This window comes from Melanotaenia boesemani, chromosome 22 (genome assembly GCF_017639745.1).
Source record: "Melanotaenia boesemani isolate fMelBoe1 chromosome 22, fMelBoe1.pri, whole genome shotgun sequence".
Lineage (NCBI taxonomy): Eukaryota > Metazoa > Chordata > Actinopteri > Atheriniformes > Melanotaeniidae > Melanotaenia > Melanotaenia boesemani.
In genome coordinates, this window is record NC_055703.1 from 16,700,584 (window position 1) to 16,718,170 (window position 17,587).

At 38.0% G+C, this 17,587-nt stretch overlaps 2 protein-coding genes across 3 annotated transcripts in view; one reads left to right on the plus strand and one right to left on the minus strand.

Annotated features, from left to right (window-relative positions):
* Positions 1 to 1,976: 1,976 nt before the first annotated feature.
* On the minus strand, positions 1,977 to 9,430 carry cep57l1 (centrosomal protein 57, like 1). Of its 2 annotated transcripts, none has more exons than XM_041975209.1 (11): positions 9,371 to 9,430; positions 7,288 to 7,453; positions 7,018 to 7,197; positions 6,779 to 6,900; positions 6,384 to 6,497; positions 6,210 to 6,287; positions 5,576 to 5,665; positions 5,406 to 5,477; positions 5,036 to 5,292; positions 4,794 to 4,938; positions 1,977 to 2,520 (listed from the first exon to the last, which is right to left on the minus strand). In XM_041975209.1, the coding sequence occupies exons 1-11, from the start codon at positions 9,395 to 9,397 to the stop codon at positions 2,314 to 2,316; spliced, it is 1,458 nt and encodes a 485-aa protein (XP_041831143.1). In that variant the 5' UTR covers positions 9,398 to 9,430; the 3' UTR covers positions 1,977 to 2,313. The 2 variants fall into 2 exon arrangements, with proteins under 2 accessions (XP_041831143.1, XP_041831144.1); XM_041975210.1 differs by lacking the exon at positions 9,371 to 9,430 and adding an exon at positions 8,115 to 8,308.
* A 37-nt stretch (positions 9,431 to 9,467) lies between these two features.
* The window catches only part of sesn1 (sestrin 1), a 61,917-nt gene continuing 53,797 nt past the window's right edge, over positions 9,468 to 17,587 (plus strand). Inside the window, exons 1-2 of the mRNA XM_041975207.1 lie at positions 9,468 to 9,533; positions 10,057 to 10,376. Of these exons, the coding sequence (XP_041831141.1) occupies positions 10,098 to 10,376 (279 nt within the window). The 5' untranslated portion in view covers positions 9,468 to 9,533; positions 10,057 to 10,097. The remainder of the gene's footprint in view (positions 9,534 to 10,056; positions 10,377 to 17,587) is intronic.

Below are 17,587 nucleotides of genomic sequence, written 5' to 3' on the forward strand. Positions count from 1 at the left end.
CAAGTTCTGGGTTTGCCTTTAACTTTCCTGTAACTAATACTTGGTCAACAAACTCTCCTGGTGAAGAGGACGCCAAAAAGCAAAGCAGTCATAATCAACAATCATATATTTACTGTGCGTAGGCAAATTTTATACATCTGGACAGAATTGAGCTGGTTGGCTGCAAGCTAGCAAGCATTGCTTACCTTCATATTAGTATGTTGCTCATATCTGTATCACCCATGAATGGGGGTTGGACAAACTTTGGAAAAGATTTGTATTACCATGCATACTCTTCTTCTCACTGACCTATCAAATGAATCAATCCCACATTTTAAGAAATCACAGTACCAAATGTGTAACAAGCATTGCTTTACCTGGAAGTCTAATTAAGCCATAGCAGCCATATCCTCTGTTCAAAACAACAAAACTGTTTCACAATCCCAAAAGGACACACTTCCCAAGGTCACAGCAAGTTTCTGCTTATGCTGCAAAAACCCAATCATTCTAAAGGAAATGTCAGTGAGGAATTGTCTGTTTGTGTGTGTGCACACTGAAAAACTCCAGTTGACATTCTTGGATAATGTTTATTTGTGCTGGGCAGGCTGTTTTTCTTGCAGTGACCAAGAGTCCTCAGCTGGTCAAGTTTCCCAGAAACAAGGATAGTTTTTAGACTCAACCTCTCCAGTTAGCCTCCAACGTGTCCATTTTAATGTCCAACCTATTATTTTCGCTATTCAGGGTGACAAAACTGTTCAGAAAATAAATAAAAATCTCTTATGCACCAAATAAGAAAAATATCCTATTGTCAGCCTTTTGATGATTGGCAAAGCAGAATGAACACATTGGGGATAATATTAAATTTGCCATTTAAATACTATAGAGAACAATGCTAAAGGCAGATGTATTTATTCCATTTGTGAATGGTACACTACCTGCACATTTTATCCTTTATGAAACGATGAACAGCTGTTGGTACAGTCTTTTCACATATCCAGAGCAACTTGCTTTACATGGACTTGTGCTTACCTCTGTGAACACACCACTATTCAGCCACAAAGAAGGTTGTCACAAGGTATCAAAGTTGCAGGGTCAGGAGTGTGCAAATGCAAGGAACAGAGATGTTGCATATGAGGGCAGAGAGAGAGATCTTGACTTGCCTTTGCTAACCTGATTGTTGTCGAGTCATGCTCTGTAATCTAATATGGATGCACTGAGAAACAATATATTAGGGTTAATGTCTCTTGCAAATACTAGCTCAGTCCATCTAACTGAGCAACGAACTCTGGCTCATGCCTTGAATACCAGAACCAACACGTTAACTATACAATGATATGAATGCAGAAACTAACAATCATCTGTTGTCTTTCCTCCTCCATGTCCACAATCTTCGGGAAGTGTTTTCACGTGTTTTTTTTTTTTTTTTACTTATCTGTGGTACTTTACCTGACAGAAAAATGGGTAAAAAAAAAGAAAATGACCTGATGATACAATAAATATCCTGACTAAGCCCTCACGATGAGGTGATGAATTCAGGAATGTTATGAGGCAGCTATACGTGTAGCAGAGGGTAAAGTGACTCAAACAGCACCAAAAGTGTCAAGTATGAAAGAAATATGTCCTGTCATTTGCTACAATTTAAAGGGTTAACAGCTTTTGTAGTTTGAGAGAAAAGGGCTATTTTGGATGTACATGACAGCTGAATTTTGTTGCAAAACACACACACAGCGTAAAACCCACATCCATTTGACCTGTGGTCAGGGCAACATTTACTCAGCTGTCCAGCCAGCTGCCTTAACAGAATTTGAAAAGCATTTGATATTTTAGAAATGAAGACTGCAGAACTGACTAAAACAACTCATTTAGTTTAATTTGTCAAAGTTAAAAACCTTCAGATTTGCACAGCATCTAAACACTGCCATCTAGTGGTTAATTCTGAGAACTTCAAAAGATGAGGGGGAGAAAAAAAGGCGAAAAACGTGTGCATGTAAATTAATTGTTGAAAAAGAAATTTCTTTATTAAAAAAAATACAAAAAAAAAAAAAAAGTAATTTAATCGAGTTTCATTTGAAGTGAGATTTTCTTTGAGCCATGGCTTACAAACTATGACACGAGTGGCCTGATAAGTGCAATATCTTTGTCTAGAAAACACTAGGTTTTATAACAATACATGAGTCCCTTGTAAAGTACTTTATTCCATCTTTGATTTCTTGCTAAAAAAAAAAAAAAGCTCTCAAGCTGTTTAAAGATGAGGAAAACAGGCAGCAGGGAACCAGGGTGAGTCTTGTGATTAATCCAGCTGTGGTATCATAAAGAACGGTCTTGTAGAGAAGCTCATGTTTCCCAGGACAGGTCGTCTTGTTTTAGGCTGTTTCTGAACTTCTGGGTCTCTCTGAGAAGCTGCAAATTATTTGGAGCAGCTGTACCTTTCTTTCCTTTCTGTTGTGTCTTAACAGGGGAGGGAGCTGGTGGCTGCATCCCACTCAGCTTCTTGGCTGTGCGTTCCTCATCAAGTGACTGACTCTGGGTCAGTCTATGGACCTGTTAAGGGGCAGAACACAGAAAACATCAACACATGTTAACAAAACATACATAAACATACAGCGAGTAAAATAAGTACTGAACATAGTAAATATATTTCCAAAAGGTGCTATTTACATGAAATTTCAAGTGACTGGCTGGTCCATTTGAGCAACTTTGTTTTCTTTCTCTGAAACTAAGTGACCTTAGATTTGTGTTTGAGATTGTCATCTTCCTGAAATGTTCACCTTCATCATCCTGGTAGATTGCAGCAGATTTTTATCAAGAATGTCACGACACTTTTCCATTCATCTTTCCTTCTGTTATATCAAGTCTGCCAGTGCTGTATGCTGAAAAACTGCCCCACACCATGATGTTCCCACCTCCAAACTTCACTGTTTATCTGGTGTTTTTGGGGTGGTGTGCCACTTAACCTCCAAACATGGTATGTATTATGGCATCCAAAGAGTTTGGTTTTGGTCTCATCTGACTAGACTGTATTCTCCCAGTATTTCCCAGGCTTGTCTAAATGTGGAGCAAACTTTAAACGAGCTTGAACTTGTCGTTTCTTCAGCAATGGAGTCTCGTGGCGAGCGTGCATACAGGCCATGGCGGTCAAGTGTGTAACTTATCGCTTTCTTTTGAACAACTGTACCTGCTAATTCCAGGTCTTTCTGAAACGCTCCATAAGTAGTTCTTGGCTCTTGGACAACTCTTCTGACAATTCTTTTAACTCATCTGGCCGAAATAACGCGAGGAGCACCTGGTTGTGACGGGTTTATGGTGAAATAATGTTCTTTCCACTTCTGGATTACGGCCCCAACAGTGCTCACTGGAACGTTCAGAAGTTTCTAAATTCTTCTGTAACTAATGCCATCAGTATTTATTGCAACAATAAGATTGCAAAAGTCTTGAGAGGTCTTTGCTTTTGCCCATCATGAGCTGTTTACTGTGTGATACCTTGGCAATGAAACACATTTTTATAGGATATCAGTTGGATATGAACCAGTTAATAATAATTTACAGAGAGGCAGGATTGCTTTCCAATTATTGATCAATTTCAGCTGGTGTCTTGGCTTTCCGTGCCTTCTTGCACCTCCCTTTCTTTGTGTTCAATACTTTCTCCCTGTGTCATTCTATTTTCTTACAAATAATTTACTTAACATCTAAGATTTGATTTCTTTGTATGTGTGGACTTCATTGGTTGTTACCAACATGGTGAAAAATTCATGTCAATAGCATCTTTAGAAATATGTTACAGAAAAGTGGTGATGTGTCCAATACCTACTTTACCAGCTGCACACACACACACACGCATATATATAAATATAAATGTATCTTAAAATATCTCATCCAAGTTTTCACAAGCAGTCCTACAGAAGCGTAGAGCGGTCACCCAGATAAAAAAGGGACCTTGTCATGTTATAACGTGATACGTTTCATTGTAAAAACATTAAACATATCACATTATAATGTAATAAGTTTTAGTGTAAGAACATGAAACACATGTATAGTATACTGCATGCAGATTTTGTTGCGACCTAAAAATATTTGAGCAAAATACATTTTATGGAGATTATTCGTGTCAAGCAGAAACATTCCAGCTTATTTTTGTCAAGGACTAATTGATCTACTCTGACTTATTGTTGTACACCGTAAAGTGGGACCGTTATGAGCAACATAGTACGTCACCTGCCTTTGTGCAGTGCAATGGTGCATGTGTGTTTGAGTGTTTGCTGCTTTTGGTTAAAACATGTACCAGTGGTTACACTAACGGTCTTCTAAAAAAATATATTGGCTATATACACTGCTAGTAGAATTAAGCTGCCGACACAACACGAAGACGTCCTGTCTGGTTTAAGGGTCTATGGCAAGTGGAAGGTGCCAGTGTCCTCCTAGCTTCACTATTGTCCAATGTCTACTTGCTGCAGCCTACAGGGTGAAGTACAGCTTCGTTACAATCCTGTCAGATAATGTTAAGAAAATGTTAGGGTTGCAGCGATGTGTGAAAACTTTTCTAATTAAATTCTTATCGGATGCTTGACTGTGACTTCCTCCTAAAACAAGTCAAGATGCCTGGAAAAGTTTGAAAACAAACATGTATTGAACTCTGCAGTCAAATTCAAATATCCAAACAAAAATAAGGCCAATTAAAATACTTTTAAAAGAAGTGTGATCTTAAATATCTGTTGTCACACAGTGTTTGCATTTTCATACAGTTACATTAAATTCCTTTAGTTAAGACATCTTTACCAATTAAGTCTTTTGGTTGCATCAAGTTATGACTCGCATACCGTCTGCTGGTGTTTGCGGAGCTTCAAGATCTGAGCTCCCTTCTCCTCCATCCGGGCGACTAACCGCTCCAGGTCTCTCTGCAGGTCCTCCTTCTGCTCCTGATCTTGAGTTGAATCTATCTGATGCTCCAATTCCTGATGCTCGCTGATCAAAGCATTAAATTACAAATATTGCAAAACTAAAAAAAAAAACAAAAATCAAAGACAATGTCTGCAAAAAACAATAAAATCTGAATGCTCACAAACTCATCTGGCCGAGCTCATCCTGAAGAGCCAAAAGCAGGTCGGATAGCAAGTTCAGTGACTGATCCACAGATTGACCATCAGGTTTCTGGAAAGCCGTGGAAGATGTAGAAAATTCCTTGTGAAGGCTTTTTCTGGCTCCAAATCCAGACCTGTGCAGGGCGCTCACTTGTTTACACAGCTTAGGCTGATGGTGCTTCATCATGTGAAGGATGCTTTGAACATTGGCGTGGACTGAATGGCTTGGACTTGTTGACTATGAAAGGTAAGAGGTCATTAATTTACTCAAAAGGAATCAAAAGTAGAAAATATGTATTAATACATTGTTTTAAAGTATATTAAATGTATACTACACTAGAAGTGACTTACTGTTCCTGCCACAAAGGGCATTTTCTGGTGTTTTGGGCTGCCTGTTTCCAGCTTGCTCTGTTCAGAGGTTTTCTGAGACAGGAAACAGCAGATGCTATTTCCAAACCAATATCTTCCCCATTAACTTAATACCAGCAATCAAATAAGATAAACTTTACAAATAAAAGTACCTTTGTTGACTTTTTTGTCTTCTTCTTTGACTTTGTTTCTTCATTAGTTGGCACAGACAGTCGTAGGTTGACGTCTAACTCCCTCTGCAGCTGTAGTCATGGAAATATCAGCATAGTTAAAAATCACAGAGCAATTTATTTCTCTTTCATAGAGTTTAAAAATGTTATTAGGCACTGGATGCACATTTTTGGATTGTAATACATAAACATGAGAAAATGGAGCATCACAATTACTGCCAGCAAAATACCATTTGTACCCATGCTGAAACTGTCAGGAATAAAAAAAAGAGGAAAAACAACAGTGAGAAAACCTGTTCCCTGAATCCCTGAATGGCAACTTGTGCCAATTCTCCCCAAGGCTAGAAATCCCCTCAAAAACAAACTTCTTTTCAGCACAAACATATTTGCAACTTGGAAAAAAGACTTTTGGTTCTATAGCTCATCTTCATAGAACTAACCCATTTAAACTATACTGATGCTTAAATACAAGGTAACATTAAAGATACCGTGTCATAGGTCAGTGTTAAGCAGCCTAACTACTGAAAATGGTCTGAGGAATGGTTAGAAGAACTTGATGTTATTAGTAGTTCACTGTAATCAGTAATATCTGTAAAAGAAATTGACTCTCACTGACCTCATCTGCCTTCTCCTGCACTAGCTTCCGTTCATGCTCTTCTTTTAGCAGCTTCTGCTCCAAAATGGCAAGTTTCATCTGAGAGTTGCCAACACATGAAATAAGAAATTCATTTACAGCTCAGTTCGTGATAATAGCTTACTTACAGTATACTAACAGACAGTCCTGTGTTACCTCTGCAAGAGTTTGGGTTCTGTTCAGTCTGAGACACTCAGATTCAAGTTTCTCCAGCTTCTCTCGCTGAGTTGGGTTGCTTGAGCTGTTTGTCTGCTGGCTCTGCAGTGAAGCCTAGAGGGGCATAAAAAGAGATATTATCTGGAAGTTTGGCAACATACATTTATGCCATTTATGGTACAGAAATGTTAAAGATAAACAGAACCCTAACCACAAAAGTACTGAGAAACTAAATACTTTTTCAAAAGGTGCATTTCTACTTTAAGACCCTGAAAGCATTCTGCAGACAAAAATGGTTGCTAAAAATATTATTACTGAAGCTGGATAAGATCAAATTCATAGTTAAAATATAATTATACAGAAAAACCTCTAATTTTAAAGCTTTACCCTTCTACCTGGTTTTCCATTAGAGCAGTGCGATTGTTTTTGGCATTTTCGACCATTTTCCTCATGTAGTCCAGCTGCTTCTCAAGAACCTTACAGCGAGCCTCTGCAGACTGCAGTTTTGAGTCAAGCTCTGTCATAAACACAACAAACTATTAAAATGTGTAGATTAAAAAAAGCATTTTCATACCAGCTATGGCAATATTTTAAGCTTCCATCAAAGCACAGTAGCCCCTCTCTCATCACTTACCTCTCTTGACGGTGGTATCTGCTGCAAGCCGGCTAGCTGCTGGTTGACTATGTGATGCTGTGACTTGCTGGTGCTTTTGAGCATCATGTGAAAACTGAAGGTAGCTCTTCTCTGCTTGCTTCCTCTCCAGCTCCAATCGCTGAATTTTCTCCTGGAGGGTCTTAAGGGCATCAACAACAGCTGATGGATTGTTAAAAAAAAATATGTAAAAACTGAACAATGTGGCAATAAAAAGAAGAGTAAAGTATCAGAGAGGAAGCCGTGTCACACCTTTACTGTCAATATTACGTGTTGTTTGAGACAGACGCCTGGGAGTCTGGTCCAAGCTGACAGAAGAATGAGCAGGAAGCTCCAGCTGTCTTGATACTGATTGTATCCTCTCTGAAGGCCGGTAGTAGCTCCCAATGTAACTGTTTTTGGAGGGTGAGTCTAAAATCTACAGACAGCAAGATGTGTTAGATGGTTAAATGGGAAAAGGATGCAAACAATGAGGGTTATTACTTTCATATGAACCAAGTGTGGTCTATAAAACTAAATATAACAAATGTGTATTTAAAAGAGATTTTAAAAAAATCACAGCTCAAAATGAATGCAAAATTTCAGAAATGTATTTTCTGGAGTGTTTATATGATTGGTTTCCTACATTCCTACCTACATTTTAACAAGTAAAATATCCTTCTTGAAGATGTTTTTGTTTAATTTTTCTAAGATGTTGCAGAATTTTTAATTGTTTTTGTAGATGCTGCATTTTAATAGGAAAGACCACAATATTAAAATACAGCTAAGAAATATTAAGCTGAATGATTAAAAGAAAGGAATACAGCATGTAGTAAAGTACTCGACAATGACTTTTTTCCCCCAACAAAGCGACCGTCTCCAAGCAAATTCATCTGTGTGCCGTTGAAAAGCTTGACTTTCAGCGAACTTGTAGTATAACAACAAAAACTATCATAAAGCTGTTAAGATAGATTAAGACTATATCAGGGAAAAAAATTAACAAAATATCTTAGAAATATGCAGTTAACGTCAACATTAATGAGCAATGCCAAGCTAAGGCACGGGCTACATTTGTTGCTAACGGAATTTACTAATGTTACCTGATCGTGATGTGTCTCCATAGTAAGATGGTAATGTTTCCAAACTAATCATACATACTCATACACTTCTCTTTAAGTCTCTCGGTGTGTTTACTTAAATTAAAAACAGTTGTTTATCTCTGGTTGACTAAAAGTTAGCTTTTCACCACTTGCTAAACAGTCCGGACTTTTTAAATTTCCCTCCGTTTTGCCGCCCTCCTCACTGTGGTTCCGCCTGCGAACTGATTCCTTCATAACAGCGCTGCCGCAAACAGATTTAGTCATAATATTAAAGACAAGGGAGGAAAATTATAGCATAAATAAATAAATAAATAAATAAATAAAAAAATAAATAAAATTCTATATGAAAAATAATAGCAGTTTCTCACTGTCTGCTTCCTTCTGAAAACACAGTACAGGGCTTATGCTTCCAACGAAGGGAGCCTTTTGACATGATTAAATCAAATAGTTTACCTAGTTATTATTAGCAGTGTCTATATTACGTGTTTAACAGCTTCTAAAACATAGCTGCATGTTGTCAAGATTGCTGTTTCACACAATTGATATTTACAGGACTCTGTGATCTGTGCCATGATTAATCACTTTAAATTAGAATATGTTGCTGAAATATGTTGGCAAAAGTCTAAAGCAAGCCCTAAATTGAATATAAAACAATTCTGATGTATACCACCTATTTAATTGTATCACACAAATCTGGTATATTTTAGGGCTACTTGAAAATATTCAGGACAGGGCACCTTTCATTTAAGAGAGCATTTCTTTTTAGATTAGACTGTTTATTCTTGGTAAATGACAGTCCAGCAACATAGATCTCTACTAAAAGTAGGTATTTATTTATCTATATTCTTCCATTTTCTGTTTAGATATTTTCCCCTAACACTAATTATCTAGCACACCAAAATCCCATATTGAATCAATAACAAATATTGATAAGAGTGTATTTTGATAAGTACCACGGACCCTGGCAGTGTGCAGGTAGGTATATAATTACAAATAAGGCTGAACAGAACTGGAAATGTACAATTTCACCTTTTACTTTCCTATCATCTGTCTTTTCACTTGCCTGTAAAATCTGATAAACAAGAGAGAGGGGGGTTGCTGCTACTCACGAAATGTATGATGGGATATGTAGTTAAAAACGAGCTTTCTTTCTAACTAAACAACCAGAGAAGAGCATACATCTCCCAACAACTCTTCGCCGAGAGCAGGGCAGCTTCCTATAAACCAATCATTTACCCGGATCTGAAGGTACTCGCCTTAAAATGTCGTAGAGCTGCGTTCATTGGTCAACTAGTTCTGCCAATCAAATGTTTACCCTCAAGTTGTTGCCTTCTATCGTTTCTACCCTGGGAGGGTAACTGGTCACCGCTGAGAGTGGCGTCCCGTTGCTGAAGACCTGCACCAAAGAATGTGGATAAAGTGAGTATTTTAGAATGGCACCTTTTCTTTTTTTTGCTACCGGGCAAAGGTTTGTGCACAGGAATATTATTTTCACTGCTGTTCTGTTGCACTTTACTGGTGTCTTTGTTAACAGTCAGCTTTGAAAGCAAAAACAGGCAAGCAGAGACAGGCGGGCAGGTTGAATGGACTTTACAGACATGTATGAAATGCCGAGTTAGTATTTTAAAAAAAGAAGGTATTGTGATAAAAACATCATTTTTATTTGCAAAAGCAATGACTGTTTTTATTTAAATGCTAGGTTTGGTATGTGGTATGCATCATGTAAATATTAAAGGAAACTGGCAAAGAAAATAAATAAATAAATATATGAATGAATGAATGAATGAATGAATGAATGAATGAAAACACAGTTTTCTAATTAATACCAATTAAATATTTTTATGCTCATGGAGGACTGAGTATTCATCCAACCCATGCCATAATCATAGCTTAAAAATATACCAGACCGCGTGTATTTATTGAACATGTTATTTGTTTGTAGCTCTCTGTAAGACTGCAGAAGCATTAGTCCTACATAAAAGAATGGAGATGCAGGATCAGGAGTCTCTGGGGAGATGGGACAGGCTGGGCAGCCGGGATACCAGCTCCAGAACTGATGCCATGGAGTACATCTGCCAGGAGGTTATGAAGAAAGTAGAGACCATCGGACCGATAACAGCATTGGTCCCCTCGCCTCCTGCCTCAGGAAGTCCTCCGAAAAGTGACCTGAATGATACTCTGGCTCATCTTCTCATGCTCTCCAAACGGTGTCCCTTTGAAGATATCAGAGAGCGATGTGTCCAGCTTCTGCGAGAAGTCCAGGTAGGACATTCATGTGATATACAATGATCGTCTGGTGAGCTTTTCATCTCACTTCAGTGTTTGTTGTAATGCTCTTCTGCCATCTGTCACCCTCCTCTCTTCACCTCTTAATAAGCATTGCAAATATTGTGGTTCAGTCAAAAGCTCACCAAGACGTATGCATGTTTTGTCAAGTGGATTGCAATCAGTGGCACTATGAAACACGAGGAACTCATTCACCTTCACCTGCTCAATTAATTATACTTTTGACTGCAAAACAAACCAGTTTCACAGGACTAAACAAAATTTTGTGTATATTTATACAATTTTAGTCCAGTTCTATGAGATTAAAAAGTCTTGTAGTAATGACTTGATTCTTAGACAAATGCACACATATATATATATATATATATGTGTGTGTGTGTGTGTGTGTGTGTGTGTGTGTACACAGTTTTCATGATGAGCACAGCAACATATATGCAAAAGATGGTGTAATAACAGACAGATGAGGAACAGTTTGAGCAGCAAGTAGCACTAATTGAAAGAAAATTAAAAACCCCTCTTTGGCTCACTGCTTTAACATATTTCGAAATAAAGAATTTTCACAATATATTTAGCTTAAACCCACACAAGTCCTACTGATAAAAATCATTGACACATAAAGGTATTCTGCAAAGCTGTATTCACCATCAGTACAGTCTGTCATTTCTCTTGGTCATTACCTATGCCAAAGTGGAGGTCATGTTTTTGGAGGCATTCATGTTGTATGTCTGTCTGTTTGTTAGCAACATAACTTAACACGCAATGGACAGATTTTGATAAAATTTTCAGGAAATTTCAGAAATTAAATAAGGAACAACTGATTAGATTTTGGGGGTGATCTGGATCACTGCCTGGATCCAGGACTTTTAAAAGGTTCTTTACTATTGGGAAATACAGATGATTTTTACATTGCAGCCTCTGACTCATCAGATAATGCCCACAATTTCACCCAGGGCTGTGTACAGCACTTTGGTCAATTTTGTTGTTTTAAAGTGCTTTATAAATAAAGCTGGATTGGATTGGACAATCATTGGCAAAAAAAACAAACAAAAAAAAAACAAGAACAATGTTATAATGTGACATTATTTAACCTAGACCATGTTGTTATTCCGGATCTGGTGAGTCAAAAGGTTCAAAATATAGGGGGTACTGGGTGGGCTGTTTTTCAGGTGAGTGACCCTATGGCTTGGCGGAGGTCTCTGCTGTCTGAGTGCTTTTAGTTTTTAATGTCTTACTTAATGTTTTCTTCTTGTTTTGTGATGTTGCTGATTTGCCATGTAGCCCTACCTCATTTGCTGGATTCCCACATGACTACATTAATGACAGAACCCATCATGCCATGTTTGTGGCCAAAACACACATGTTTGGGCCAGTCATGGTCCTTTACTGCAGCTACAAGACAGGTTTAATGGTGAAACTAATGAACAAGAGCACATCCTTTTTATTCACTGGCTCTGAATTGTGTCAGAAAGCACACTGGTTGAAGTGTGCACATGACGGTGTTGGACAGGTGTTTCATTCAGTCATCAGCTATGTGTGTGAAAGTGCATGTTTCCAGATTTTTATTTACAGAGAGCTTTCCATATGGCTGTATTTCAACCCATCTGGCATATTAGGTTATTATAACTGCTTATAGGTCAGTTACTAATAAGTGGAGAGTTGTTTTTAATAATGGGAATGCCACCGGATTAAATAGTGATGGCTCATTCAGTCACCACTGACATAAATATTATGCTCTCTTGTTATAGCTAAGCCGCCATGTTTACAACAATGCGGTTCGCCTACTTCCGTTTACTTCACAGTACCAGCCACTGGACTTCCGCCCCTTTACAATAACAGTATACATATGTGACCACCATAAAACAAATACAGAGGTATGTATTAACCAGTAACACAGTTAGTCTATTTCAAACTTAACCCATAAGAGCCCGACGTGACATATTTGTCGCATACAGTTTCTGAGACATTTTGCTTCAATTCATGGTATAAACTTTGCTCAAAATCCTGTTGAACACAATCTGATACTCGTCTTCTGTCCCCTAATAGATACCCAGAAGCAGAAAACCACATTTAATATATCGCATGGTAATAAATGGTAGATTTTTTTTTTCAAAGTCAAAACACTCAAAAATAACATCACAACCCCTACAGTACAATACAAGTATTAATAAATATCAGAAAAGACATTAACATTTTTAAAGCACTATTAGCCTATGCAGTAATAGTCTTTTCAAACTGCTTAGTGTAGTGTAAAAAATACAAAACTAAAAGAAACTTCAACCACTAATGAGGGTATTTGCTAACATAAGAAGGATAAAGTCCACATAATATATCAGACAGGAACCTTATCCATTATAATGCAACAGCTCTGTTATGCTTTTGTGTGTCTGGTGATTTGGTGTCTGTATTTCCATTGCTGCAGGCAGGGTGGGCTTGGGCTTGTGGTTGTTTAGGTCTGGCTGTTGGTCCCCTTCTGTCAGTCTAAGCCTGGGACTATAAGAGATACATAATGGTTGTCCAGTATGAACGCCTGGCAGCATGACTATGTCACTGTAACTTTGGATGCTAGGCATGACCTCTGACTTTATTTGTGAACTCAGTGTTTTTGAAAAGCACTCCTCATTTTGCACGGCACAGCAGTGGAAAATTCAAATACGTTGTGTAATTAGATCTCTGTAAAGACACAGCCAGTCATATAGTTATCTTATGTTAATGGTCATGCTGGGAAGTGAGTATATGACTATATTCATATTATGTTTGATCAGCAACTTACTCACCTCCTGATACTCCACGTATAATTTGGAGAGACAGTCGTAAGGATGCATTCACACTGGCACTGTTTGGCCTGCTTTAAACTAACATTGGTCCACTTCCATGGATGATACGGTTCTTACTTTTCATATTCTTCACCTCAACTGGCCTCAAAGAACTGGAGTACAAGCTGCTTTTGGCCACACTCATGTTGACAGTGCATCTCCAGTTTAAACAATGGGTCCACCAGGTAGTTGCTATAGGGGCAGAAGCTGCCCACTGCAATGCCTGTTGAAAATAGTTAAAGGCGGCTGATCCTTACCATGAAGCGGCAGATGCTAAAATGGCATTTAAATATAGATTCCCATGCTAATTAATAGATAACTAGGTACTAAATTTTAGTATTGATTAGTATCTCAGAATCAAAATTTTTTTTGGCAACACTAGTTTAATGCAAGTGTCCCTGTAGATCCAGCACTGCACTTCTCTGGGGTTTACAATGTTTTTGGCTGTGGACTGTCCTACTTAATGAGTCATCTAATAACAAACAAAAACTAAGCCCTGCTACTTAAGATTGTCCGGCATGTTGTTTTTCTGAGGAAATAGATTGGCAGAATTCCTGTTTGTGCGGAAGTGTTTTTGGAAGATGTAGGAGGAAGGGCAGAGAGATGAGAGAGGGAGAAAGCTGCTTTGAGGGTTTAGCTTTGCACCACAGTACACACCGTCTGGTATTTCTGAATTATACTAAGCTGTATTTGCACAGATCTTGCCAAAGGCTGCATTTATGAGCCCAGTGTGGCAGCTCATGTTGCTCTGGCGTCATGCCTGAAGACCCCCTCTGACCAACACACACACACACACAAACACTTTTCTCACAATGACGGGGATGGGAGGGGGTAAAGAGATGGGGGGCTGGGGCTCAGACAGACCTCTAATTCCAGCAGATCCGCTATTAAAGACAAATTCTTTGAAAACTCAGACAGGGTCTTCTTCTGATGTCCTCTTAAAGAGTAATACCTCCTGCTAGGCGAGAATAATGTACTAAAATACTGTCCTAGCTTACAGAATTGAGGTTGGAGTAATTTTCTGCTGGTTTCTGTTCTTGTGTGTAAATCCTTTTGGAAGCACTTTATCAGCTGTGGAAGAAAGGAAATGTCCTTTTCTTTGGGTGCGGTATGAGAAACATCCAATTTTAGACACTGTTGCACACACTGAAGCCTAACAACAATCATTGTTGTGTACTAAGAACATTAAAGAATGTTTTCACTTTATTGCTTTTAGGATTTTTTAATTGGAAAATGAGGCTTCAAGTAAAGTTATTATTGGTTGGTTCGATTATTGTTTTGTAATTCATTTTCATAAATGTCTTTTCTATATTTTTAAAAAGTATTCTTTATGTAGAATCAGACTAGCTTGTGTATAACCACACAGATACTCATTTACATGCCTCACTTGTTTTTTTTTCCCCCCTTTTCCTTGTCTGAGTTGTTTATTCTGCAGACCGTGCACTTTGTGGAACTGTCACAATGAAATGGAGTTGGAAGCTTGAAGGTTTGAAATGCTGCCCTAATATTGCTGATACGCAGAGGTCATAGGTTACGGGGTCATGAGCAAAAATAGGGTTCTGTGTTGGTGGGGAGGGGTCGGGTTACTATAAACCGTCCTTGTGCGAGGGTCTGCTGGACTGAGCAAGGGTCAACATCGCTTATCCATGCCATCCAGCGAGTACGTTGAGCATAAGCAGACACCATCAGAGGGCCATGCTGTAGCCTCTGAGATGAGTCGTATTGATCTAATGCTTATTGGAGCACAGATGGGTCTGAATTTATGTACCACATACAAATGTATAGCTGTTAATCTAGATGACACAGTAGTGTTAGATTGTTCTAGTCTATGAAAGGAGTAGGCCGACTCATCAGCCAACTTTCTCTAGTCTCTATGTTCCCACGCTGGCATAGAAGAGCACCGTCTTTGAGACAGAGAGGGTTTTCTTTTTGTTATGTAATCACGTCATTATATTAGCCATCTACTCTTGCTTAAAGTAAGAGCTACTTTTAAAAGATCAGCATGTTCTTTTGATGCTGGCTGGTGCTCCTCAGATTCCAGAGTCTTCTGCACATCCATAGCCTGCAGGAACGAAAAGACAAATAAAAAAAAAAACTCAGCAAATGGAGTTAAGAATGTACATTAAATACCAAATGAGCTTAATGTCTCTTTGAATTTGATTCAGTAGGGTTCCAAGCACAATTGACTTTAGTATTATAGTTTCTCTCTTCAAAAAGAAGTGGGAAAAAATTGTAGTGATTGCTTTAAAAGAAACTCAGCAGCTTACGACATAAGCTCTACAATTCATTTTTTTCTGTCTTAATGCCCTTTTTCTGCATGACAGTCTGTTCCCAGAGTGTACCACCATACCCTTTTTTCCCCAGCTTGTCTCTCTTTTTTTATAGGCATAGCAGATTAATATCAACTTAGTTTTTCTGAAAGATGTTGCAGGTGGTTTTCTGTTTCCTTACAGGTATAGCAGATGGCTGTCTGATTTCCTGTTGCTGTTACTTTCTAACCGGTTATAACCTTGTCTCTGTTTTTCTTCTCTCTTTGTTTATCTTCTGTTTATCCTCTCTTTTGCCCCCACCCCTCTTGTCCAGGCCCAGCAAACAAACTGACAAAAAATAAATAAATAAAAATAATAATACTTAATTATGAAGAGGGGCTTTATATCCATAAAGACCATCAGACAGACCATCATTCTGCTTGTGCAGTGATTGGTCAGGATGGTATAGGTGCATGTTTGGGGTCTTATTTTTGGCTAATAAAGGAATATATATAAAAAAAATGCCTTGTAAGATGTGACAATCTTCTACTAAGTTTAACATTAGCTACACATATTTAGCTCTAGTTTGAGCAGAGTCTAGTGTGGAATACAGGCAGGGACAATTTTTGTATCCACAGATGTGTGCATATTAAATGAGGAAAATGTGCAGTTATATTACTATTAAACATGGTTTCTTGCTCAGTAAATCAGATTTTCATTAATAATGAGGCTCTAGTTCTCATAACTGCAACTGTTTTATTACTGAAAAGACAATTTATATATTTATTTACTTTTATTTTTTAAAAAAAGGTTAAACAAAGATTTAACTTTGGTAAATATATGGTCTGTTTCCTGTTTTTAAGAAGCCAGCTGCAGTGGCCCATTTTTACGCATACTTATTTAGCTAATTATGGACATTAAGAATGACTAAGCAGTGCCTGTAATAAACACTTAAGTGTGATTAATTAAGTGAAATGGCTTCATCATTTCCTCTCTCCTCCCAGAATAACTCAGAACACGTGTGAACCTCCAGGCCCTCAGAGATGACATCATATGTGTATTGATAATCCTCATTTTCAGACTGATTTATTTATGGTAGGTGCATAGCAAGGAATCTGTCATGCATTATTTAAAGTGCATGCCATGCTTTTGAACTCATGTGTCAAACGTGAAGTCTGTATAATTAAGCATGCATAGTGTTCATGTAGTTCTGTCACCTACGTCACAACCTTAAGGAAGTTTAAGGTCAGTGTTGCTTCATAGATTATGTGCTAACTTATTTTTTTAAAACAGTGTTGTATCTTTATGTTTTTGTATTTCTGCTAGGTTTGTTTTAGAAGCCTTGTCTGTGTAAGCTGGTCTGTAGAACTGTGGACCAGTGGCGACATGCCTTCGGTGAGGCAACTCAAACAAACCTTGCTTGACAGACAGGCGTGTGGACAGATGCAATGTGGCTTTTCTGAGAATACAGGGTCAGAGTCCTCTTGTAAACTGTGGCATTTGTTCAGAGAATTGTTAAAGTTCTTGCGGAAAAATTCAGATTGTTTTTATCTGCCTTTGCACATTAATGAAAGCTAACTATGCACCTGTCGTCTCTGTGTGTGTGTGCCGTATGTGTGTTAGTATGAATGCCACTTTAGTTATCTAGAAAGTGGGCTTAGCAAACTGGTTTTAACCCTAAACCCAGTTCAGTTAATCAGCTTTTATTTAGCTTTACTTAACCTGAGCAAATTTGAACCAAACACCTAAAACACTCTCAAGTGATTGTTGATAAGCAGTTGAAAAGGGGTTCAATTTAAAAATGTAAGATGTCAATTTTAGTGTAAAGATTGTTGAATGCCATGTGGTTGTTGCCGCAAAAATGCATTAACACAAATAACTTATTATAATTATTTTATTGGCACCAAAAAGCTCAAGTCAAACTTTTGCTTAGTAAGGTTTCCTGCTGAATTAAAGGACCAAGAAGGGACCTACTTTATTCCAACGAAAGGAGCTTCAGTCTGCCCTTTTATGATCTCCTATGGCAAAAGAAACACTGGAGCGTCCTTTATGAAGAAAAGGAGACAGTTTCCTTTATTTTAGCTGCTACTTACAATGTGACACTTGTGTATTAAAATCTGATTGA

Coding starts and splice junctions, on each gene's coding strand:
- cep57l1 (XM_041975209.1), bottom strand. CDS start 9,397: ATGAACGCAGCTCTACGACATTTTAAG. Junction 6,901..7,017: donor AGATACCACCGTCAAGAGAG/GTAAGTGATGAG, acceptor TGTTTATGACAG/AGCTTGACTCAAAACTGCAG. Junction 5,666..6,209: donor TGCAGGAGAAGGCAGATGAG/GTCAGTGAGAGT, acceptor CCATGACTACAG/CTGCAGAGGGAGTTAGACGT.